This window comes from Phacochoerus africanus, chromosome 2 (genome assembly GCF_016906955.1).
Source record: "Phacochoerus africanus isolate WHEZ1 chromosome 2, ROS_Pafr_v1, whole genome shotgun sequence".
NCBI classification, from domain to species: Eukaryota; Metazoa; Chordata; class Mammalia; order Artiodactyla; family Suidae; genus Phacochoerus; species Phacochoerus africanus.
In genome coordinates this window covers 258,482,070-258,509,212 of record NC_062545.1, presented here as the reverse complement: position 1 = coordinate 258,509,212, position 27,143 = coordinate 258,482,070, and the positions used below count along the sequence as shown (strand labels likewise).

Below are 27,143 nucleotides of genomic sequence, written 5' to 3'. Positions count from 1 at the left end.
CTGAAAGCAAAAGAGCTCAGTTTCCCCCTCCTTCCGTGGGGGTGGGGGGGGGGGGAGAGAGAGAGAGAGAGAGAAAATAGCATTCGATGACGTCAGGTGTGGGGGAAAGTCACTTTCTAGTCCTGGGTTTGGTGGCAGGAGAGCTGGAGCTTTGGGGGCATATTCTTGGTATAGCAGCAGAGTTTGGGTCCCCGAAAATGGACTTGATATAAACAGAACAGAGTCAGCAAAGTCCATGCTAAGATAGAAAGTAGGGGCTGACAGAAGAGCCCAGAGCTTTCCCTTCTAAGAAAGTATGTGTAAGGGGGTGGGATCGCATACCGCCTCCACACATTTCCTGGCTGCAGGGAAGGGGGAACCCCTACTCTCACTTTAAGACATCCTAGGACAGGGCAAGACTGTTTGTGCAGGAAGGGAAAGCTCCCAGCCAGAAGAGGCAAAACTTTCCTTCTCTCCTCCAGCACACCCCCCCTCCCGCCCCCCAGTTCTATTAAAGGCATTGCCACATTCACTGGAAGCGCGCGGGGGGGGGGGGGGGATAGACATTGGAGCATTTCTAAGGTTTGCAACCCTCACAAAGTGTCTGGTTTCACTATGGGCTTTGCTGTGGAACAGCAAGGGCGCACGGGGGTGGGGTGGGGGGTGCAGTGTGAAGAAGAACTCAAATTCATTACAGGTTCATAAAAATCCGAAATGAGAAAATCGCCCCATTTCTCAGTCGGGGGAAGACTGGCCAGGTGGGCATGAGGAAGGTCTCCAGTGACACAGTGACAGGCAATGGGCTTGAAAGGGAGGACATGGGATGGCACTGTGTATGAATGGGTGTGCATGCGTGTGCAAGTGTCTGTGTGTGGCTGGGGGAAGGGGGTAAATCCCAGAGGGAGGCAGCAAGCAGAGAGCAACTTTAGGGGCACTTTGAGGACTTCTAAGTCCCGGCGATCACAACAATCTTGTCCTTGTAGGCTTTCAGGGTAACAGGGCCAAGTAAAAGGGGGGCGTATCTATTAAAAACTCAGAGCAATCCATAGACCCTCCAGCTTTGTTCCGCATGCATCCCAACTAGGTCATCCTCCCCTCCATCCCAAACGGAAAAAGTACACCCGACCATCCTGAACATGAGTTCCGTGCAGGAGGCTACCCGGGGACCATCCTTCGCTGACTGAGTCTCTGAGCAGCCAGGAGCATTCCCTGCGCTCCTACTGCGCGGCTAGGCAGACACCTACCAGTGCGTCCATTCCACAGACGGGGCAAAGTGAGGCTCGCCATCGCCCCAGAGCCACCGCGCTACTGCTGGTGGAAAGGCTCCACACAGACACACCAGACAGTCCCCGACCTGCCCACCACCCGTGCCCAGGCACCCGCCTGCCCCCGGGGCAGCAGAGCCCGTGCAGCGCCCACCAGGGCACCCTTGCATACCTGTGATCACCGCTGGAGACCTCTGGCCCCCCTCTGCTCGTAGCCACACTTGCAGCGTGAACGCGTCCCGGGGCAGCTCGAGGTCGGCCCGCAGGCGCAGCTGCTCGCCTCTCCCGCTGAAATAGAGCGCCCGGCTCGGCGGGCTCGGCTCCTCCGCGGCGCCCCTCGCCTCCCGCTGCTGCCGCCGCCGGGGGACGCGCACGGCTTCCCAGGCACCGCCCGGCGGCGGCGGCGGCGGCGGCGGCGGCGAGGCGCGGCGGCCACGGGCCGCCCGGGTGGCGCAGGTGGCCGGGCCGGCGGCAGGGCGCGGGGGGCGGCCGGCCCGCGGGTCTCTCCGGGCCCGGCGGGGGCGCTCGGCCAGCCCGCAGCCCAGCGCGGCGCTCAGCAGCCCCAGGCGCAGCACCCAACTCCAGAGCCGCATGTCCGACGGTCCCCCCCCGCCCCCCCTTCGCCCCTGCACCGCCGCCCGGAGCTGCCAGCTTTGGGAGCCTCGGCGCCTCGACTTTCTTCGCTTCTTCACCCTTCTTGGGCGAGCCCCCCCTTCCACTTGCTTTTTCTTTTCTTTCTCGCTTTCCTCCTCAAGGTGTGTGCTCCACTCCCCCCACCTTTGAAAAATACAGCCCAACTCCTCCTGGTTGGCAATTAATTTCTCTCCCCGCTCCTTTATCTGCCTTATTTCCCCCCTCTAACAGCTGGTTGCCTTCCTCCTTGTTTTATTTCATTTTATTTTATATGATTTCTCGCTCTTTAAAAAAAAAAAAAAAAAAAAAAAGCTCCTCTAAGACACTGATCCGCTGAATTCCCTCCCCCCAAAAAGATGCTCTAATTTATTTATTTTTTGCGTCCTTTATAACACAAGCCACAGCCCCCTTCTCCCCCCCCAGCCCTCCCTCCCCTCCCTCCTTCTTTACAAAATGAAAGGAAAGAGGGGGGAAAAATCCCTCAGAAGATGAGTAAACAAGCGTATGCTAATCTGCTCCCGAGCGCTCCACCTTCCCAATTGAATGAGTCCCAGTTAAAACTGCGGGGATCATGACTAATCAATCAGTTTGGAGAGGCCGAGCTACCCAGCCTTCCTCCACTTTCCCGTTTGCCTCCTTCGCTCCCGCTTCTCCACCCCCTCCTTTTTTTTTTTTTTTTTAAGAAGACAATCTTAAAGTAACAATTTAATGAAATTCTGTACACACCCCCCTATGGTCCTCCCAGCTCTCCTCATTCCTGCTCAAAACACACATTCCTGTTTTTGTTTTGTTTTGCTTGCTTTTTTCCCCTCCTTCACTGCCCCCCTCCCTTTTCTTTTTTCTTTCTTTCTTCTTCTTATTTTTTTTCTCCTGGCGGGAGAAAAATCTATCTCTTCTCTCAGGATCCCCTTTGCACTTTGCTGGTAAACCTCATCCTTCCCTATAGCACATAAAGAGTCTTGAAACTTGATTCTCAGATTTTTTTGTAATGCTGTCTCTTTCTCCCTCTCCCTTTTTCAGTCTCCTCTTTCTCACCCTCACGCTCTCCTTTTCTCTCCCTCCCTCCACTCCCTTCCTCCCTCCTTCCCTCCTCCTTTCCCCTCTTTCTTGCCTTCCCTCTCCTTTTCTCTCTTTTTCCTTTTCCCCTCTCTGAATTCCCTTAAAGTTATGCAATGATGAGCATCCCTCCTCTTCCCTGAGCCCCGGTGCTGCGGGCTTCAGCTAATCCAAATGCTGTCTCCAAAGTCCTCATGGAATCATCAGAAGCAACCAGGAAAGGGATTTTCTAAGACATTTGCCTTCCCGTAGACTCAGCACAACTAGGTCTCTGAATATTCCCAAATACTCTTAAAAATATTCTGTTGGTTGTGAGAATTATAGTTGTAGATCCAAAAAATGAGAAAAATATTAATTTGCCTTTTTTCGACCTGACAAATTCAGGTCCTCCAATACTGTTTATTCAAGTCACAGGTAAGGATCCGACCATTTGCTGCTTTATAGATCTGTTTTGAGCTGGGACATATATGTAATATATTTTGTTCTTTTTCCCCCCTCTTTATAGAACTCAAAAGCTCCCCCTTATGGCAAAAGAGTTTTGGTTGTTGTTTTTTTTTTTTTTTTTTTTTTTTCCCCTCTGAGTGTTTAATAAGTTAAAATGAGTTAGCAGTGGTGGATTACGAATGACTAGTTCTTGGTATGTTCAAATAATGTTGTGATAAAAATATGCTGTGTGAGGTTTGCATGTGGATAGTGAGCTGGAAGCCTGAGGTGAAATTAACTCAACTTTCCTCCATGTGCTCCTGTCCCCAGGGCTGCTCCAGATCCTTCGTGTAAGCTGGGGTCATTCTTTCCCACTTCAAGGAGAGTGAACAGTAATGGAGAATATGTGTTGATGAGAGTATGTGGATTTGTAGAATGATGAGCACATGACTCAGACCCTCCCTGTAAAAGCTGGAATGTGGTATACAGGGATTATGGCACCATTCTGAAAACAGGAGATCCCAGATTTCGATCTCCTTGGTTTGGGAAGAACTTGCCATATAGTCTTGGGCTAAGAATGTCTGAAATCAGTTTCTCCTGTTATAAAATGAGAATGGCATTAGATCCTAAATATGTTTCCAGAGACAAGCAGAAAGAAGACCTTAGGTTGACAATGCCATGGAGAAAGAATTTGCCTAGGCAAATTTTTCTCTTTCTATAACTCAAAGTCACCTATAAAAGTCATGAGGTTAGCCATTCAATAACAGCAATACAAAAGGCCTATGTTGAACTACATATACAACATCCTGCAAAGCCCTCCTCTTTCCTCAATAGAGATTGGAACCTGACTACTGATCCACTTCAATTGTAGCAACTCGGCAGTTAGGAAACTGTATTCCTTCTAAGGGTTTCCAAGTCATTGTATATAGTTTTGAACATTCCTAGATGGTTGGGACTTTATCAGCTATCCCATCAAGAGTCAAAACACAAGACACAATTCTAAGCCCTGCTCACTCCAATACATATCAGTGCTACACCTTGAGTGAGTTGCTTTGTTGGCTTTGCACTTTCTTGCCTTTAAAATTGGCTATGTATTTCACAAATGTGTTTCTGAGGTTAATATACACTTTGGGGTATGGTATATTTTGTAAACTAAAAGAAGTGCTGCATAAATACCATTTATTCTGTCGTTATGGTCAAGGACCAAAGTGCTCCTTAGGTTCTAAAAGACAAAAAAGGGGGAGTTCCCATCGTGGCGCAGTGGTTAACGAATCCGACTAGGAACCATGAGGTTGCGGGTTCGTCCCTGCCCTTGCTCAGTGGGTTAATGATCCAGCATTGCCGTGAGCTGTGGTGTAGGTTGCAGACGCGGCTCGGATCCCGCGTTGCTGTGGCTCTGGCGTAGGCCGGTGGCTACAGCTCAGATTCAACCCCTAGCCTGGGAACCTCCATATGCCGCGGGAGCGGCCCAAAAAAATAGCAAAAAGACAAAAATAAATAAATAAAAATAAAAGACAAACAAGAATTTTAGAAGCCAAGTTACCATTTCTGTCTGATAGTAGGCATGAAGGAAGGGACAGACAGATCCAGGTCTCATAGCTCCTCGAGCTCCTGGACCTTAGCTCCCAAATGGTCTGGGAGCAACTGGCAAAGTCTTTCACTGCTCCTTTCATTGAACAGACATTTATTATTCTATGTCATCTGTCTTGGAAAGCACACTTACTTTTATGCATACATATATCCAGGTATGCATGAATGTGTGTTTTTAAGTCAGCAAATAGAACTGGACGGATTATTACCCTTAGTTCATGGTCCACCCTAGTCATGGGCTTATGCATAACATTCTTATTTATTTGTAATAAGTAACAAATAATATAGCATATGTTGTTATCTCTCTTTTACTCCATCCCTTGACCTCTCATAGATTTTGCCCCTCTTCTTTCATCATTTATAGTCCAAGAGCCATCATCTAAGACTCAACTTCTAATTCTGACTTGTGTGAATTCTTTGACCCCCATTGGCTCCTATGTAAAATGAAAAGACAGGGGTCAAAAATTCCTAAGATCACTTCCAAATCTGACATGTCATGGAGATTCCAGTTAATGGAACATGAGCAATAACCCCCATCTAATCATCTCAGATCTGGTCAGTACTCTCCCACTCCCAGGCAGCCCCTTGTTTCTGGGGATATTCATCCTAAAAACTTTTTAGAACAAAAAGACTTCTGTTCCTCTTCAATATTCATGCTATTTGGTAATAACTAAAAGCAAGGTGTTTTGCCGGGGGGGGGGGGGGGCGCTGTGTGTGTAAGAACCCACTGGATATTACGAGGGCAACATCTAAGTGGAATCCTAAAGTGTGGGAAGGACTCAAATGAGCAAGGCTGGTTCAAAGCACACATTTCAGAGCAATGGCCTTTAGCAAGTCATGGAATTTCTCTGATCTCAGTTCTCTCCTGATAACATGGAACTGTTCTTAGGGTATTGTGCTATGTGACACATTGTAGGAGCTCACTGAATGAGTACCTCTCTTCCTTTCTAGGGAACTAAGTTTCATAGCCCTCTGTGCTTTTGTCAGCTTTCACATATAGCTCGAGCCCCACCCACCCCTTACTCCAAACCAGAAGGATTATTCTAATCTCAGAATTGCAAGGCAATTCTGTCTGGGAGAATCTGGAACTTGATTAGATAGGATCCTGCATTGTTCTCGGTGTCCTGTTTATGTTTTCCCTCCAAGATTAAAACCCTTTTGGGGCAAGGATCTTCAAGGGCCAGTTCTGTCCGGACACCCCTCCCTCACCAGCCTGAAGGGCTCCCTCCTCTGGGCTCTCATAAAATTTCTCTGCATTTCTCTGGGCAAGTCCCCAAAGCCAACTATCACACTTAATTACATATCTGCTTGTCTCCCCTCTCCATTTGGGACAGGGTCTGTTGCGTTCATACGTGTGTCTAGTCCAGTATTTTGCACATAACTATAGCTTCCAGTTCAGGACCATTAAATTTATACATATATATATATATATATATATATAATTAAATTCTCTCACTATACACACAGACACACACAGCACCAGCTATGTGTTGGGCGCTATATGTATGTGTGTGTGTGTATGTATATATACATGTATATAGTGAAAGAGATTTGTAAATCCATATACACATATAGATGTATGTATGTATATTTTTTGCTTCTCCACGCTTTAGTTTTTCCTGTGATACCAAATATGTTCCATGCTATGACCATACCACATTCTTAATAAAGGCATAATTCATTGTCAGCTTCCCCTTTCCCAGGTGACGAACACCCAGGCAGATCTACTAAAGTTCAGTGGCCGCCCAAGTGAGGGTCTCTAGAAAGAATGTAGACTTTGGAGCAGAAGAAATTGGGTTCATATCCTGCCTTCACTAAAGAATAATTCTAGTAACACCTTTCATTTATCAAGCATGCATTTTGTTCCAAGCAATATTCAGATGCTTTTTATAGGGATGATTCCATCTAATCCTCATACCAACCCTATGGAGGAAGTCCAATAATCACCCCATTTTACAGGAATAAAAAAACAAAACAAAAAACCCCTGAATCACAGAGACTAAATAAATAGTGAAGAGCCCAGCCAATCTGGACCTAGCACTGTGTGTTCTAGCTCTGGAGGCTGGGAAGAATCACTTAACCTTTTGAATCTCATTTTTCATTTTTATAGATTTCATGGGGTTATCTGGAAGATTAAATGAGTCGATGGGGATGGGATCATATTGCATTGTGACTAGTACATATGTCAGTGGGTGTTGGATAAACATTAGCTTCTTTACTTCCTCCTCTACAGAAGTTTAATTATATTAATTTAACACATGTACCAGAGTTGACAATCGTAAGAATCATGCCAGCAGCCATAACAGCTCATCTGCACTGAGCACGAGCTATGTGTTAGGCACTATACTGACTTTTTAACGTCTCTCTTCACAAAATCAGGAGGTAGGTTTGAACTGAATTTATCTGAATTGCTCAGCAATTTTCTATCCATCTATCTTCTTAAATCATGTTTTAAAAAAAGGATTTTATTTTCAGCTCTGATTATCTTTTTTTTTTAAGCATCTCCAAGCTCCATCTGAAAAATAATGAATTCCATGATTTAGTAATTGCCTGTTCTACAAAGCCACAAAGAGCACCAGTGATCACACTGTTTGTCTGAGGCGGGAGTGGGTAGATAGGAGTTAGGGACCACTCTGGCGGGAGGTGGAAATGGTGAGGTCCAGGTGTTCTTTGTATTTTTTGAAACTTTTGTGTCTCCAAGTGGCTGGCCCTGGAATGGACTGGACTCTCCTTCTAATCTCCCCACAGGTTTATGACTAGGAAGCTGAAATAGGAATAATAGCAACTTCAAGATTCCAACACTTTGATTCATGCCAAAGAGCTTCAGATTATTCACCTTGGATGCCCCCTAAGGCATTAGTTGAAAATGATCACTACTTGACACTGCATTTTTTTTTTACTTGTAGAAAAATATATAATTTTATTCTTTATTCTCTTCAGTAATAATTAGCTATAAATTTATTATGAGAGATACTATCTTGAGTGTTTACAGAGACGATTTCATTTAATCCTAAAAACTATAATCTGTAGTTTTTCTTATTCCCATGTTGCTGATTTAAAAAAAAAAAAAAAGAGGCTCAATAAAGTTGGTCGTATTTTATGACATTTGAACCCAAGTTTAACTCACTTCAAAGTCCACCTTCTTAACTGCTTGGTTAGTGCTTGCCTGTAATCTACATTTACTCTTTCTATTGTTTTAAACTGAAATCAGAATATCTCCATAATCTGATGAAAAAAAAGCTTTCTGAGAAATCAAAAGTGGGCAATACTGGATGTTTCCTTCTTTCAGTATGTTTCACCTTTTTTTGGTTGAATGAAAAATTAAACGTGATAAACCCTTCTGCTTAATTCTGGGACAAATACATCTTGTAGCTTGAGGAGAGGCCTTGAGTCATTTAATGGACAATGTTTTCAACTCTGTTTTTCTTTCCAGACATTGCAGAATCACTGTCTAGTTGGCCACTTTTTATATCAGCTGAGACTGAAAGCATGCAATTAATTGCTGTTCAGTGAAGAACTTTCCATGGGAAATTAATTCAAGCAATGCTTTCTGATGAAACCAATCTATATTCTTTAAGAACTGCATTACTTATTGAGTGCCTTCTGTATGCCATGCATGGACCCATGGGCACATAGTCTTACAACTCAATTAGGTTGGCTTTGCTCTGCTTGTTTTAAAAGATGAGGAAATCTAAGTTCAGAAAAAGGGAGAAGTTTACCCCAAATCATTTAGCTAGATGATACATGTCCAAATCAAAATTCTAACCTATATGCTTTTCTCCAATCTAGTGCAAACATCCCTTTATCCATAACATTATTCTTTAGTAAGCATTAAAATAAATCATTCCCAGATTAGTTTTGTGTCCTTTCTCTGTTGTTGGATTTATGTCCTTGTCTTCCTTTCTGTACAGATCTTAAGCGTCTCAAAGATGAGCCTGAGTTTTCTGACTTCTGAGATCCCCCATGGAGTTAACTCTCCATGGTTTATGGTAAATAGGAGTTCCATGAATATCTGGCAAACTCTTAGGGATCTCTGTAATTCCTACCTATGTGTGACTTCCAGAATAATGTTCTGCTTCTTTTCATCTTAGCTTGAGTCCTTCAAACTCTTAAAGCCCAGCTGAAGAAAGCCATAGCTCTTTCAGGACACCACACCCATGCCCTCCACCAATCAGCATAATCTCTTCCTCTGAAACTCGCCTGTGTCTGACCTTTGACTCATTCAACCACCACTATCATTCACTGCCTGGTGTTGCTACTTACCTTATCAGGTGGACGTAAGCCTACCTAGATGGGGCTGACGTTAGTTTGTACTGCATCAGCCCACTGACATACATATATATTTTAAAATAAAAAGTACATTACAACTTGTTAAATCTAGTGCTTTCACTTTGAAGATGAAGAGCTATAGAGGGCAAGCCACATATCCAACCATTCCAAAGAGACAATTTTCTGGTTTTCTCATTCACAAACTAGTATTTCCCTCACTATAACACTGCCTTTCTTGTTGCAGATAGATATTTACTTATTCCTTCAACAATTATTTACCCCAAATCTCAATTATTTATCAGTTATCAATTATGTACCTGACACTGTGCCAACGTCTGACTGGCTGTCTAATATGACTTCTCACTTTCAAATGTATTATCTGTCTCTAATAGCTGAAATTTACTGTTTGCTTATATGTGGTGAATGCTTATATAAAACATTGTTTAATCTCTGTAACAACCCTAAGAGGCTGGTAATATGACCATCTTCATTTTATAGAGAAGAAAAAGAGCTTTAGAACACTCGTGAATTTTTTTTTTTTTTGTCTTTTTTTTGAGAGGAGGGTGGGCGCGCCTGCAGCATATGGAGGTTCACAGTCTAGGAGTTGAATCAGAGCTATAGCCACCAGCCTACACCACAGCCACAGCAATACCAGATCTGAGCCAGGCTTGTGACCTATACCACAGCTCACGGCAACACCAGATGGTTAACCCACTGAGCGAGGCCAGGGATCGAACCTGCATCCTCATGGTTCCTAGTCAGATTCGTTTTCCACTTGAGCCACAATAGGGAACTCCACTTGTGAATTTCTAACAACCAAAAAACAGGTTTGGTGTAGGGTGCAGATGCTGCTGGGATCTGGTGTTGCTGTGGCTGCAGTGTAGGCCAGCAGCTACAGCTCCGATTCAACCAATTATAACACTAATGAACACTACTGAAAACCCCAAGTGCTGGTTCCTGTTCATGTGTTTGTTAACTTCCTCAACCCTTGCAACAAAATCCTGAGTTAAATACCACTAGTGCCCTCACTTTATAGAGGAAGAAAAGTGAGACCCAGAAAGAATAAGCATTTATCCACATCATTAAAATACAGTAGAGCCGAAATGTCAACTCAGGCATTTTGGGTGCTAAACCTGGTCTTCATCTACTCGGCAGCATATCTCACTGGAAAGGCAAAACATTAACTAACTGGAAAAAAAAAATCCAGTGTGATAGAGATGTGTTGGGATGGTGACCCCCTGGGGGACAAGACCAGGAGAACCCGGGGCAAGCAAATAGGAATGAGTCAAAGAGATTTTCCTTCGTGTTGTTTGGCTTCTAATTTCACAAGAGAAATACATTTGTGCGTGGACTATAGGTATTTTAGAAAATACATAAAGGTGAATTAGCAACACTGATACTTTCTATACCACATCCACTTTAGAGTTTGCAAAAAGGTTTACTCTGCCATCATCTCAAATTTGGGACCTCCCTGCAAGGTGGGTGAGACAGCTCCACTCTAGAGATGAGGTGCGTGAAGCGAGTGTCTGAGACTGACCTAGGTTAAGCTAGCCAAGAGGAGGTGAGCCTGGGGTACCCCATGCGCACCTTAGTTCCTGAGCCTACTCCTTCTTGGCTGGCTCATGCGGGTTCCCATCACTGTTAGAGAGTAAAACATGATGATGATGATGATGATAATGACGACCATATAACAACTAAAATGTCTAGCGTGCTTGCTAAGACAATGCATCCCGCTAAGCTTGAACTCATCAGATCTTCTCAACGCCCATTTGAAATAAGCACGATTTTTAGTCATACTTTCCAGATGGGAAACTCACTGGAGGTTGTGTGGGGATTTCAGCTAAAGTCCTTAACTAAAGACTTTGCTCTAAATTTTTATCCTCTACTTACCCTTCTATTGTTAGTCATAAGAGGGAGAAAATAGACCCCCACCACCTCAACCTCAAAGACAACTCCTGAGGAAAACTTTGAATACCTGAGCCATTATCCTTCTGAGAAACACTCAGCCCATCTGCACCTCAGTTTCACCAGCTAAGAAGTAGAAATAACAATGCCTCCTTGACTTCAGAGTGTGGTTATATAAATGGTACAATCTGATAGACCCACAGTGCCTGCACAAGAAATACGGCTAGCTTTCCAGTCTTAATGTGAATGCCCTCTCTGGCCAAGCAGGATGAAAGGATCTGGAGAAGGTTTGTGTCTTGGAAATAGGCTTTGGAGCATGACAAGCATAGTTTAATTCCTGGCTCTGTTACTTACAAGATGCATGCCCCTGGGCAAATGACCTCACCTCTCCCTGGGTCTCTGTTTCCTCATCTGTAAATAGGCTTAAAACTGCCTGCTCTGCAGTGTTATGTGAGGCACCGATGCGATAATGTGCTAGAGCCCCTGGCACTGTGGCTGGTCCTGAGCATGCCCTTGTGCTCAGAGATGTGGCTGTCTGCCTTAGGTGTCTGTACTGCACGCTGCACCCTGCCTGCTGCCAGTGCTCAGAACCCATGCAATGACAGACAGAGAGTTACACAACTTTTAAGGGAGCAATTCCAACCACAGACATGTTTTCCAAGGGATCCCATTCTATCCAAATGGACTCATTCATTTTCAGTCTATATTTCATGACGGAATGAAGGGAAATGACATTCTTTATTTTCATTGGAACTGTTTCATCTCTTTTTTTCCTTTTCTTTCTTGCTTTCTTTCCTTCCTTCCTTCTTTGCTTCCTTCCTTCCTTCTTAATACTTCAGACTCCTGAAGGAATAGGGAAGGTAACATGGGAAGCTGGACCTTGATGAAGATAAATACATAACTTGTGGATTTCCAGCTGTCACTTTCTCTGTGCCAAGAAACCCTTTTAGCAAGTGAACTTGAGTTGTGGGCTTGATGTGCCCACTAACGTGGGTCCCAAACTCTCTGCCCAGGTATAATACTCTGCTCTAAGTACAGGTCTGTCCTTTTGTCTGTTACCAGGGAGGCTAAATATTTTCATCGAACCTTTGCAGGAGGTGCTGACATTCAGACCTGAAGAATGAAATGATGCTTACATGGGACCACCAGCAAGTAATGCTACTGGACTCTATTCTTTTTCTCCCTCCCTCCCTCCTTCCTTCTCTTCCTCTCTCTTCTCTTTCTCCCTCTCACCTTCCTTTTTGCTTTTTAATAACATGCCATTATAAGAACAAAACATAGATTCAGGAGTTAGAACTGGCCTCCGAAGCAAACTTGGTCAACGGGCCACTTGGGACATGAATCTGATTATTACACCTCCTGCCTACCTCACAGGTCACATGTAAATGACAGCAGTTAATCCTACATTTACCAAGCACTCACTTAATGCCAGACGCTGTGCTGTAAACTTCACAATCATTATTCCTTGAAGTCAAACAGTATCTGTCAGATGAGGACTCAGTCCTGAGTAGCTTGGTCTCCTTATCCACAAAGAAATACCGTGTATGAATTTAAAAGTCTTCTGAACATAACAGAGATAGGAATGACCAGGATCCTTCTACAACAATCAGAGTACTGATCCAGAACACAATGGCGACTGGTCCACTTAAGTGCACTTGGTGTATTTGATTTGATCCTTTACAATCATAGTAGTTACAGGATGGATATTTCCCGTGACCTGCTTGCCAAGGTTGTCATTACTTTTTGGAACATCACAAACACTCTAATGAAAATCAAACTTTCTTAAAGTTGATTCTACAGTCTTTTTTTTTTTTTTTTTTATAAAGGCCCTAGAACCCAGAGCGACACATCCCTGATCTCACCAGTATGAAAAATGGATATTCTAATGAAATTCCTCTGGAGGTTTCCTTACAATATTCTATGAGAGTATCACTGCTGAGTGACATGCAGCTGAGTTAATAAAACCTATGGAAGCAGAGGCCAAGAAAAGTAAAACTAGAAAGAAGTTTATCTTATCCAATAGCTCCCATCTCCCTTTTGGAGGTGGGAGAATGGAGGAACAGAGGGGAATGTCAAATAACCCTGGGCTTTACCGAGACAAGAGTCCAAGTCTCCTGAGTCCGACAAGAGTGACTAGTTCACATTACCATGATTCCTGTGGATAGAGCTAGGTCAGCTGCATCTTTTTTTGTGGGATATGCTCATGAAACATTTTTAAAGCCTAGGCATTTTGTTAGGACAATGTATAAGCCTAACTGGCTGTCAATCATGATAATGACACTATTAGGAATTTTACACTTCCTGCAAATGGTGTGGTTCTCATCCAAGGAGTCACACATCCCTACAAGGCAGCAGAAAGGTTGCCACATAGATTAACATGCCATGTAAAAAATGTTCATTGGTGGAGTTTCTGTTTTGGCTCAGCAGGTTAAGAATCTGACAAGTATACATGAAGATGCAGGTTTGATCCCTGGCCTCGCTCAGCGGGTTAAAGGATTTGGTGTAGCCGCAAGCTGTTGTGTAGGCTGCAGATGAAGTTCAGGGATCTGGCGTTGCTGAGGCTGTGGTGGAGGCTGGCAGCTGCAACTCTAGTTCCTAGCCTGGGAACTTCCATATGCTGCAGGTATTATCATTAAAAAAAAAAAAAAAAAAAAAAAGAAGAAGAAAGAGAAGAAAAAGAGAAAAAAAAAACTGCTGAGAGTTCTTGTTGTGCCTCAGTGGGTTAAGAACCCAGCTAGTATCCATGAGGATATGGGTTTGATCACTAGCCTTGCTCAGTGGGTTAAGGATCAGGCATTGGCACAGATGGGGTTCCGATTCTACCCCTAGCCTGAGAATTTTCATATGCCGAGAGTGTAGCCCTGAAAATACTCATTAGTATTCCTTGTCCTTGACGAGTGACTATTACGCTTTTCACATTTTTCTCAATGAATGCTCTGAGAAGTTATGTGTAAGTATTGCAACTCTTACCTCACCCAGATAAAATCTGAGGTAATTATATATTCTGTTGTTATTTTCTTTCTAGATTAATAAACGCCAAACAACACCTCTATTTCCTGGGGGAAAGGAATCTGACAGCTCCAGATGGCGACCCATGGAAGGCTGGATACGCTCCTTGCATCCTTCTCCTTCATGACGGTAGGGTCCGCAGGGGGACAAAGTGCTTGCAGTTTCCACAGAGGAGGGTGGAAGCAGTGGCTACTGCCCATAGTCAGTACCTTGATCTGAACCTTGATGGGGAGAGCTGAAATTTTGCTGAAGCTCAGAAGTTCATCCTTAATCAGTGCTCTTGTCCCACTGCAACATAAATGGAACTAACACTTGTTTGAAGACATGTTCATGACATGGCTTGTGATAGGCAGGCTTTACAGGCCCCCAGGTAGCACAGGAAAATGAAAAAATCTCACCTCACTTGATTATTCTTCAGATCTCCATGATGACACTAATTATGTAGTCTAATTAGCAGGCTCCTGTCCGAAGATTGTGAGCTACTTGAAGAAAGAGGGTAACTCTTAAAATTTGCTTGATTTTATCTTTGGCTCAATGCTCCATGCCTGGAACTCATTACCAAATGAAAAGGCCTAAGAATGAATATACAAACTTGCTGATTTTATTAAAATATCAAGTGGTAGTTTGGGCAGTTTCAATTTCTTAATTTAAAAATACTGTATGTCAGGCAACTGAGAATGCAGTCGTGGCCCTCAAAGACTTCACAGTGTAAAGAGAAAGATATGAGTGACCCAAAGCATTATAACTGCCCCAACAGTGGTGCACGTGGAGTGTTAGGCTTCCTCAAGGGATAAATGGTTAATTCTAACTTAGATGAAGGGTGAAGAGGGCAACAGCTAGGGGAAGAAAACACAAAATCAAACATATAGGGAGAGGGATGAGATTTTCAGGCAGAGTATGAAATAGCACATGTAAAGATCCTATGGAAGGTCTCAGACAAATGATCGGAAAGATCCTGTTGGCTTGGCTGTCTAAGGCATAGTGTGCATGTTGATCAAAAGTCCTTATGAGATGTTTAACAAGCTTGAAACTGGTCCTGAGGCCAATGGAAGATAATAAATGTTTTCATACAGGGGACTGATATAATGAGATTTGCATTTTTAAAGCATTACTCTGGCTCTTGTTTGCAGAAGGGACTATGGTGGATGCTGGATGCAAAAAGACAAGACTAGAGGCCAAAGGATGTATGTGAGAGATGGATGAGGTCTGAACAAAGATAATGCCTGGAGGATGATAAAAATATGTTCAGGAATTAAAATCAAGAGGACTTGCTGATGGAAGAAGGATGAGAAGGGAGAAAGAGATATTGCAGAAATTTTAGAAAAAGGAACCCTGGAGAAGGAAGAGGGAATTTAGCCCTCATCCTTGCTGGTGGTCTAAGTTGAAATATTCTTAATCAGAAAGCTAAGGCAAGGTCAAGGGTGGCCCTCTTGATGCAAACTGATAGAGCTGGTTTATTCTTCAATATCAGATGGCTGCTAGCCTCTTGACTTTGACACACTTTCTATGTTCTAGAATCAGAATCAAATATACTCATCTTATTTATAAGAAGGTGCTATAAATAAGAGATCCTCAGGCATTTATAGGCCTCTCTCCAGGGCAGGAATTTCTCTTTAAACATTCCTTATCCAGGAAGCCATGTGGCTTCCTTAAATACTTGTAATGACCAGAAGCTCAGCAACTTACAAGATTGTCTTGTGTGCATCTGGGAAAGTTTAATGGTGGACATTAACCCCGATAAATCGATTGTCAGTTTACAAAATCCTGTTGCCTATATTAAATCCTTAAATCCTTCCCACTACCATCACACCAGGTAGGTTACAAGATTTTCTCAAGATCGCTTCACCAGTAAATGGTAGTACCAGGTCTGAAACCCTCAAAAGGTGCCTTCATCCTTTGCTCCCATGAGGCACATGAACATTATGTCATTGTGCTTAGACATTACATCGACTGGTTTGGGTCAGTTTTCCTCCATTTCACTATAATCTCCTTGAGAGCAAGACTTCTGTTTTAAAACTGCTCGTTGTGGCCCTACTGTATAGACCAGGGAACTATATCCAGACTCTTGAGCTAGACCATGATGGAATATAAAAAAAGGAGTGCATACATATGTATGACTGGGTCAATTTGCTACATAGCAGAAATTGATACAACATTGTAAATCAACTATACTCCAATAAAAATAAGATCAAATACAAAAAGAAAATAAATAAATAAAACTGCTCATCATATGCTCTGATCAGGAACTGACCCAGAATATATAGGAATATAGTAAATGCTTGTTGGAAAACACAACAAACATATCTTTTGATTAAGCCCTTTTTGTTGAAAAGATGAAATCTGAAAATCATCTCCTCTGAAACTTTTGATCACAACTTCACTCTCTCAAGTCATCATGGAGAAATATTTGCCTTTCACCTGAGAATCTTCAATCACACCATGTGATTCCAGACTTCACGGTCCACAGCTTTTTACACATGGCTTCCAATTCTCCCTCCCAGTCACAAACTTTCCTTTTTCCCTTTGCTTGTTCTCCTTTTAAAAATGGTACTAATTAATAGTGGGTGCAACAAATAGATCCCCCACCACAACCAGCTGTTCCCTGATTAAAAAAGCCTTGTCCATGTATACAAGCCCTTGATGACTTCAAGAGTCCAGAGCAAAACTGTCACGGCATCAGGGACTCCGTGCCCAACCTTCAGGCAGTCCTAAGTAGTGCCAAACCATGTGGATGAAAAGAAAACCAAGATGAGTCAGTTGCCCAGATGTTTTGCTGTCAGGTCACCAAGGATCTGGGTGATTGGAGGCCTGGATGCCAGAGTTTGTATGGCCATGTTTAGCCATGGCTTCTAAGTGAGTGCAAGCCTAATACAGGAAGATGGATTCCAGAAGTGATGGGTGGTAAAGCAGAGGGAGAGGAAGAAAGATTAGGGTAGGAGGAGAGGGTTGTAGTGGAGGGGCATTATAAGGGACAGTGCTGGATCTATCAGCAAGGTTGGTATTGGGGAGCTCATGTGTTCTCAGGCCACCATTCTTAGAAGGAAAGGCTCAGCAACACCAACTCTGTGAATATCAACTCTGCTAGAGATCTGAGATATGCTGGGGGCAAGTGGTGGACAAGACAGCCATGGCGTGTGCACATGTATAGCTTAGTAGTTAGTGGGGACAAGGGACATTAGAATGCCTTATGGTAAGTGTTCTGGTAGGGAAGTACAGGACAGTGAGGGTCTCAAAGGAGGGTTACCTCATCTAGATCTGTGTGTGTGTGTATCTGAGAGCATCCCAAAATGTTCCTGGAGGAAGTGAAGTAGACGCCAAGGCTTGAAGGATGAGGAGGATTTAGCCAGCCTGTGTCAGGGTAAGCCTGTACCCATCAGGTGAGCAGCACTGTGAAAACCTGGAGGTGAGCTAATGAGACGTTCAGGAAATGGGAGGAAGTTCACTGATGGGAGTGGTGGGTGGAGTGGCAAGAAGTGAGTCAGGAAAAGTATATCAAGACCAGATGCTGTAACATCTTGTAGGCTATGGTAACACTAAACAAGCAGTGGAGTGGCATAGATGTTCATCATCTAGAAGGTTCTGCTGTGCAATGAGGAGACTGGGGGAGAAGGACAAGCTGGAAGACAAGGAGGTTAGTTAGGAGGCTGTTATGAGAACTCAAATGAGAGATGACAGAGAGCTGGACATATCCCAGGTGGCATTAATGGTGTGTTCTCCGTCCTACCTCAGTCTCCCAATTCCCTTTAGTGCTAGTGCTTTCACTGCATCTTAACCCTTCCTGTATCCCTGCATTGAGAACAACTCCAGGCACATAGAAGATGATCACAAAACAGTTGTCGAATAAATGAACAAAGTCGTTTGGGTCCTCTGAACTGGAAATTCTCATTACTTGTCTCTTCTCTCACTTCCCCTCTCCCACCCTTTCTCTCCCGTTCATGTGAACCATTCTAAACCTCAAAAAGAGTGGAAGCTCTCATTGAAAGCACCATTGAATTCCTCAAGTAGATTCCTGATCCCTAGATTAGTTTTCAACTTTTTAATTAGTTTTTAGCATCCCCTCATCCCCCCTGGATGTGCATATAGAGAGAGAGCTTCTGGTTTCATGATCTCCCTGTGGAATCATCTTACCCCAGAACTGGACGAGACTTTAAAGATCACGAAGCCAACCTCCAAAATAGCTATCATATGATTACATTAAATGCTTACCAGATACCATGCACTGTCCTAAGTGCTTTTTGCAATTTTATAGTTTGATCCTTACAACAAACCTCCAATCAAGTCCTATCATGATTCCCATTTTATAAGGATGAAACTGAAGCACAGAGAAGAACCCAAGAACACACAACTAGTAAGTGGTAGAGCTAGACAACACACACCAAGGTCCTGGCTCCAAAGTCTGTACTACCCAAAAGCTGTCAACTGGGACAGCATTTTGAACCCCACTTGGGGACAGGAGCTCCTTCAGTGCCATTCCGCAACAAATGGCCTTGCAGTTTCTTCAATGTATTAAGTGACAGAAAAGTTGGAAACAAACTGTTTTGCCTCTTCCCCAATTGCCAAGCTGGAATTTATTAAAATGCCACCCATTGGGATGGTCAAATGATAACTTTTCTCTTCCCCTTAGGAATGTGTGGTTTGGGATATAGACTCCAGGAAATACTGTCCTTGTTGTCATCCATCCACCCATCACTCTCCTTTGTAACTCTTTCTCAGGCTTGGAAGGCTTTTTCTGACCCTAGGCTGGGATATGTCCCCACCTCTGTGTTCTCACTAGTCCATTCACTTTCCAATCCAGGTCTTATTACATCATTGTACAACTACCTGAATGTACGACTTTCCCTTTCTGGCCTTGGTGGACTTGTAAGTTCACCATTTCTGGACCAAATGATCTCAAAGATCCTCTCCACATTTAAAATCCTTGGAATCCAGTCCCTGGTAATCACCATAATCAGGAGCATCTATCTCTATTGATTGTTTTTTATCCCAAAGAATAAACGTTTTTAAAATGTCTATTTAAAAATTATCTTTGAAGGCATCACTTAAAGAAATCTTTAAGTGTAAGTTGAAGACATTTGGAGACATTAAATGATCATTTTGTCTGACTGCTGAGGCCCTGGCTATTCCTCTACCCTGTATGATCCCCTCCCCAGATAACCAAATGCAGTAAGTAGCATGAAAACTTGAAATGCAGCCCACTTAAGAATGAGTAAGGAAAGGAAGAACTCCAGGAGACTTGTAAGCATGATTTGATGCTAGACCTTGTCAGGACTCCAACAGCATTTTTTCTTCCAAGGAATGGTCCGCCCTCTACAAGATAAGATGGACTTGAAAGAAGAAACTGGTCAATAGCAATTCACATATCAAAAGTAAAGCCAAGGATGTGATCTAAGACAGGCAGTCAGCACAACATCAAACATAGAGTAGGCATTCAAAAAGATGGTGGCATACATGGAGAACATGTGTGATAGTAGCTTTTGTGGGAAAGATGCATAGATGTGTGTAAGGAAAGACCCACATATAATAGAGAGCTGGACCCTCTGTTGCAAGCATGCCCAGAGAAGGGGGAACTAATATTTGTGGGCACCCCTGGCATATCACACACTTTCTGTCTTGTCATCTCATTTACTGTGCATCATAACTCTATCCTGTGTTCATTTTACTACAAAGACTCCTGTGGCTCAGAGAGGTGAAGATAATGGCCCCAAATCACAGAGCAGCATGTGTACCCAGGACAGCTGGCTCTAGTGCAGTGTTCTTTCTGTGGCACTTGGGCTGGTCTACCTTCCTCTAAGCCTTTATGACCTCTGTTTCTGACAACACCCCCCGTTTATGCAGGTGGTTTATATTCTGGTGCCATCTCAGCAGATCCTAGGCACTAGGTTCCTAGAGTTGGACTCTGCAGCAAACATCCTCTCTGGTCTCTCACCAAGAGGGGTCCAGCCAGGCCTCTTGGCTGGTTCCATTTGCAGACCTTCCCTCTCCCTCTCTTTGAAGATGTCTGAGCTCCTGGCCTCTCGCCAAGGATAAGGGAGACTTCTGGCAGACTGTCCCTCTACCTGAGGCCCTAGCCATTATGATCACACACAAGGAGAGCTGGAATTTCCCTGATTCAGCGGAAGGAGACGGACAAGAGTTGGCCTGATTTTGTCTCCTGGTACAAATAAGTATGTGGGATGTATCAAATGATTTCACAGACCTTTTGCCATTTGGGGCTTGGTGAACAGTAGAACTGTTCTCTGTTTTATATGAGCCAGGAGAGGACAGGTGTGCCATTTTTTAAGGGAAGAAAGGCAGCTGAGAAGTAATCTAGAGGATGATGGAATGAAGGCAGTGATAGAAGGAGTGGATAGTGTGGGAATTTACCCCAGAATTCTGTCAGCACTGGATGTGAATTTGGCCTCTTGCTTACCTATTACAGAATTTTTAAGTGTGGTGAAACATACATGATACCACATTTACCACATTTTAAAATGTATACTTGACTGGCATTAAGACCATTCATGGTGTTGTGCAACCATCACCACCATCCATCTCCAGAACTTTTTATTTTATTTTCCCCAACGGAAACACAGTATCTACTAAAGGAGAGCTCCCCACTTTCTCCTCCCCCAGCCCCTGGAAACCACCATTTTCCTTTCTGTTTCTATGGGTTTGATGCTCTAGGTCCCTCATCTAAATGGAATCATACCATATTTGTCCTTTTGTAACTGGCTTATTTCACTCAGCCTAATGTCCTCAAGGTTCATCCATGTTGTAGCATGTATCAGAATACTATTCCTTTGTATGCATACATCACATTTTGGTTATCCACTCATCTGTTGATGGATACGTGTGTTGCTTCTCCTTTTTGGTGACTGTGAATAATGATATTAATATGAAAGTGCAAGTATTATAAAAGTTGTTTACCATTCAGTGGTAATTAAACAATTTATATAATATTTTATAACATTTAATATTATAAAATATAACATTTAGTATTATAAAATATATTTTATAAAATTTAGTATTATAAAATATATTTTATAAAATATATAATTTATATATAAATTTATAAAATTAAATTTTATAAAATATATTTTATAATAACATATATCATATATATACACAAAATTTGAAAACAAGGATTAGTAGCTTACATTGCATAGCCCAAAGAGGAGCCCACAGAACCTATTATAATGATTGAAATAATTTTTAGCATAAAATTGGATGTTGCTAAGGGGATTATGGGAAATTGGTCTTCCCTGTTGTAACAGAAGTCTTTTTCTAAAAGCAAAATCACCATGTCCTTTCCTTCTTTTAAAAATATCCCCTGATGTACATTAGTTTCAGAATAAAATACAAGTTCCTTAACATGGCATGCATGGTCTCAGCTAAACTTCCCAGCCTCACCTGCTGTCAATCTATCCATCCTTAAGCTCCTCATGCAATAGTCAAACTACCTGGAATATGACCTTTCCTTGATGCCTCGGGGCTCTGCACTTCCTCTTCCCTTCACCTTCACCTTCATGAGTGCCACACTACAACCCTTACAAAACAGTGCACAGGGGTCTCTTCCCATGGCATTTCCCTATGAGCTACTAGCGGGTAGGATTTTATCCTGTTCATTTCTATTTACTTCTATTTACACATGGAAGGAACCAATTTCTTTGGAAGTTCCCAGGCTAGGGGTTGAATTGGAGCTGTCGCTGCTGGCCTACACCACAGCCACACCAAATCTGAGCTGCATCTGCAATCTACACCACAGTTTACTGCAATGCTGGATCCTTAACCCACTGAGTGAGGCCAGGGATTGAACCTGCATCCTGTTGGATACTAGTCAGATTTGTTTCCACTGAGCCACGATGAAGACTCTGGAAACAATGTTTTTAAGTGAATGACTTAAGGTCTGAATCTCTTTTGGTTGGTAAAACAGGATTTGAACGTCTCGACTGAACTTGATTATCTCGATTTGAAGCCCAAATCCCTTCTCAAGACTCAGCACAAAAGGAGAGAGAAACCCCAGACATACCCGAAGCCTGGGGACTTTTTACTCAAGGACTCAGACAAGAACTGGAAATCCCGTAAGTTTTTTTCAGCAGATGAGCAGCAAGATTAGGTCACTGGAAAAGGTACTGTGAGCTTGGGTTTGAGTTAGAGAGAAGGGGAAGGTGTGACAATTCCTGAAGGGCTGCAGTGTGTTCTGTTAGTCTTTCCCAAGGGTCTTTCATAATCCCGGGAAATAGGAATAATTTAAACAGAATTTCATTGCGGCAAAAGACTGGAGGCCATGTGACAAGCCATGCTCTCTGGGCTTCGGTTCACTCATTGATAAAATGAGAATGTTGGCCCCAAATTCTGAAGTGCTCCAGCTTCTGCCAATTTGGCAGCTCTCTCCCAGCACAGCGTCCTCCATCTAAGTACTTCCTAAGGCAGTTCTGAACAAATTCTATGGTTAGCATTTTTTATTTCTGGGCACTAAGCTATCCAGCATCTGTACCTATCTGTTTAATTTTTCTTCCCTGATGCCAAAAGAAGTTTGTTTCCTTATTTCCCTGAATCTATAGATATCTGTCTTCCCTGAACCCCCTTCTCCCATGGCAGAAATTCTCAGTTCCTCCTATTACATAATTTTCAGACTCCTTCTCATGTCGAACACATATCCTATCCACTCTTTTCATCCTTAAGTGTGGTACCAAGACCAGGGAAGATCAAACTGGTAAATCTGCAAGAGTGGATAGGATGTGATTTTGCTGTCTATGTGCATAATGACAGGCCAGTAACATCAGCTGAGGTTTCCTCCAGAAGCTGAGAGTGGAATTATAGGATTTGTGCTACTTGAGAGAGGAATAAAAGTGGAAAACCAGACTTAAGAGATAAAGGAAGATTGGGGATCTCTTTCTTTACAGAGTCCTCCTGGATGAACTCTATCTCCGATATTAGCACTCCACTACCACTTTAAAAAAAAACACTATTGCATTAGTGGCTTTAAAAACACAGTGGGATGGGGAGCTTGAGGTTAATAGATGCAGACTACTGCCTTTGGAATGGATTAGCAATGAGATCCTGCTATGTAGCACTGGGAACTATGTCTGGTCACTTACGATGGAGCATGATAATGTGAGAAAAAGAACGTATACATGTATGTGCAACTGGGTCACCATGCTGTACAGTAGCAAATTGACAGAACACTGTAAACCAGCCATAATGGAAAAAAATAAAAATCATCATTAAAAAACAAAAAAACAAAAAAACAAAAAACTACAATGGGAGTTTCTGTCGTGGTACACTGGAAGCCAACCCAATTGGGAACCATGAGGTTTCAGGTTTGCTCCCTGGCCTTTGATCCCTGCTCAGTGGGTTAAGGACCCGGCGTTGCCGTGAGCTGTGGTGTAGGTCGCAGACACGGCTCGGATCTGGCGTTGCTGTGGCTGTGGTGTAGGCCTGCGGCTACAGCTCTGATTAGACTCCTAGCCTGGGAACCTCCATGTTCTGTGGGTGCAGCCCTAAAAAGCAAAAAAAACAAACACACACATATACATGTATGTGTAACTGGCTCACCATGAGGTACAGTAGAAAATAAATGTATTGGGGAAATAAAATAAATAAATAAATAATGAAATAAAAAAACCCCAAAACACACACACACAAAAAACAAAAAACACAATGCATTATCTCCCAGTTCTGTACATTAGAAGTCCAGTATGGTTTGGCTGAGGCTAACAAAAAGTTCCGTGGGCTCAGTTTAAGGTCTCATAATGGCAAAATTGAGGTGTGAACAGGGCCGTGTTCCTTTTTTGATCTCTTAGGTGAGAATCCACTTCTAGCCTCATTTACAGTGCTCTAAAAATTCAGTTCTATATAGTTGTGAGATGAAGTTGCTGATTCCTTGCTGGTTGCCAGCCTGGGAGGATGTGGGAAATGAAGTTGAAGGTGAAGGCTAGGGCCAAATTGTGTTTGTGAAGGTGTTTGAATTATATTCTAAGTTCAATCGAAAATGCAAACATGAGAAGTTTCTGTCGTGGCTCAGCAGAAACAAATCTGACTTGTACCCATGAGGACACAGGTTCGATCCCTGGCCTTGCTCAGTGGGTTAAGGATCCAGCGTTGCCATGAGCTGTGGTACAGGCCACAGATGCGGCTTAGATCTGGCATTGATGTGGCTGTGTCTTAGGGTGGCAGCTTCAGCTCCGATTCGACTCCTAGTCTGGAAACTTCCTTATGCCACAGGTGCAGCCCTAAAAAGGACCAAAAAAAAAAAAATGCAAACATGAGTTCATTTGTGATGTCACCCTGAACTCTATCTGGGGAGTAAAGTGCAGGAACACAAGAGCAGAAAGAGGGACGTTAATTCAGAACCTACTGCAGGGTCCAGGCAAAAGATCACAGTCTCTTAGAGTCTATTGATGGACTCTAATCTCTCAAGCAGTGTAGCTTCAAGTTTTCTATCACAGATGAAGAACCTCAGGATCAACTAATTTCATTTTTGAGGTTAGAGTCCTAAAGACATTTAATACAATTTTGCATTTCAGGGACAAGTAGACAAGAAAACTAAAATCCAGCCTGGAGTAACTGGACCAAGTTCAACAACTACGTTGGGGACAGAGCTGTGATGAGAACCTGGGCCTCTCTGTCCCCTAGCCCGGCGATCATTTTACAGCACTTACATGCTCTGACTTGGTCCTTATATTTCACAAGCTCATTGCTTGTGATTTGAAATTGCTCATGAAATGCAGGCTGACAGAGGAAGGTACGCTGTTCCTCATGTGGAGGGTTGCCATAGGTAAAATAAAAGGATGGATCAAAGGAAAAGAGGGCCTATTCATAGGCAGTGGAATAATAAGAGAAAAGCTTCCTAGAAACGTACGAGCAGGAACAGGACTGATTTACTTGCGGGATGACCTGGTCGATCTGGGGCTGGGTTCCTGGAAGGTCAAAACATCTCATGTATCCTTGGCAAAACTGTAAGGCAGGATGCAGGCACTGAACCATTTTTAATTCAAATCTTGCTAATTTAGAATCATTAAGAGAAAGTATGAAGATATGTGTGATACTAATGTATGACAGAGGCCCAAACAGTAATGACACCTGCTCTTAGTGGCAACAATGTATTTTTGCATAATGCAATCTTCTGACTTTCATCTTCACAATCTCCTTTGCTTAGTCTTATTGATTTAATTTTACTGTGTCTGTGTAATTCATACAAGTCACATCTCTGTGTGTGTGTGTATGATATACTAGTATATATCAATTATATTTATGTATATTTCTTTCTTCTGTTGTGAGATCCTGGCTTAGCCTAAGGGGAATTTCGCCTTGTCTATGCATGCCTAATGAAGCGATAGATTTTGGAGATCCGTAGGCATCTATTTGCATGAATTAATTTATATGAGAAGGTTGTATTTAGTTTTTCTCCTCTTAGTGGAGGAGCAAGGAGGTTGGCCCCCTGGTGAATGTAGGAAAGAGGAGACAGGCAGGAGGGAGCAAAGTGAAGCACAGAAGAGCAGAATGGGTACAGGTCATCCGCTCCCTGACAGCAGCATAGGTTAGTCTTTGAGGCAGATCTCTGGAGGAGACAGTGGAGAGGAGAGGGGGATACAGGCGATGGGAAGCAGAGGATGATACTTCTTTCTCAGATGGGTTTGGACCCTTTGGAAAGAAATGGTGGCAAGCGCTAAACAATCTATGTTCATGAATAATTTGTGAGCCCTAACTCGCAACAAGTAAATAAGTTATCTATAACTATGTAACAAACCACCTCAGAAACACAATGGTTTTAAATACACATATGTTATTTTTCACAAGTCTCTGAGCTGACTGGGCAGTTCTTTTCATGCGATCCAGGCGATCAGCTGAGTGTTGGCAAATCTACAGCAACCTTTGTTGCGCCAACCACCTCTCCCTTGTAGGTCTCCTTCCTTCTCTGTCTGTTCCAGGCATGTTCTTGCAAGCACTTTGTCAAGCCCATGCTTACATCAAATGTGTTATCATCTCACTGGACAAAGTCATAGGGCTCAAGCCTGGAACCAATGGGTTTACCATCAAAGGATACAGATGCAGCGGGCAATCAATGAAAGCTTTTGCAGTCTGTTGCATACAAGCAAACTTTCTTCAGGCTCAGGTGATGAGGCCGTGCAGAGCTGAGGAGTGGAGCATCCTCCTCATCTCCGACTGGAGCACAGCTTGCCTCTGATGTAAGGTGTACTGTAGACAAACAGCAGGGTTTGGCAAGTCAAGGAGCTCCAACTCATTGCTGAGGTGATGGTAAAAACATGTGATGAGTCAGTTACTCCATGAGCAGAGCCTCCCTGTTGATCCCCTTTAGGGATGTTGTAGATTTAATGCGTAAATTTTGGGGGTGTATTCTGAGGGATCTTGGGATAAACTGTAGTTCTTGGGAGAACATTATTCCCTTTCAGGGTCATTAACATGATGTTAATGGGAGCAACTACCCCCCATGACTTTGGGCGGAAAATACCAGCAAAGGGACGGGAATAGAAGGACAGGAGTTAACTTACTACTGAGTACATGCTGATACTAAAAACAACTAGAAAGACCCTTCAGATGAATAATGCAGGGGTCATATAATCATGCAGGTTGTAAGAGCAAAATTTCATGCACTGCAACACATGTCACAACCTAGATTTCCTATCAATTATGATAAGATTTCTTTTTTGAATTAGGAAGGTTTTAATCTCATCAACCTGCAATGAATAATACTTAGCATTTCTTCTTCTTCTTTTTTTTTTTTTTTTCTTTTTAGGACCACACCTGTGGCACATGGAAGTTCCCAGGCTAGGGGTCCAAGCAGAGCTACAGCTACAGCTGCTGGCCAGGAACTTTCATGTGTCATAGGCCTGGCCAAACAACACAAAACAAAACTCCTTTCCAAATACATCCACTCCCTACCGCACCACGCTTGCAAACATTTTCTCTTTTTCTTTTTTTTCCTCTTTATAGCTGCATCTATAGCATATGAAAGTTCCCGGGCTAGGGGTCAAATCAGAGCTGCAGCTGCCAGCCTACAACACAGCCACA

The 27,143-nt window shown here is 43.1% G+C and overlaps 1 protein-coding gene across 1 annotated transcript in view; it reads right to left on the bottom strand.

Moving 5' to 3' along the window:
• The window catches only part of PAPPA (pappalysin 1), a 238,624-nt gene extending 236,391 nt beyond the window's left edge, over positions 1 to 2,233 (bottom strand). The window contains exon 1 of the mRNA XM_047768261.1: positions 1,417 to 2,233. Within this exon, the coding sequence (XP_047624217.1) occupies positions 1,417 to 1,837 (421 nt within the window). The 5' untranslated portion in view covers positions 1,838 to 2,233. The remainder of the gene's footprint in view (positions 1 to 1,416) is intronic.
• Between the last annotated feature and the right edge of the window lie 24,910 nt (positions 2,234 to 27,143).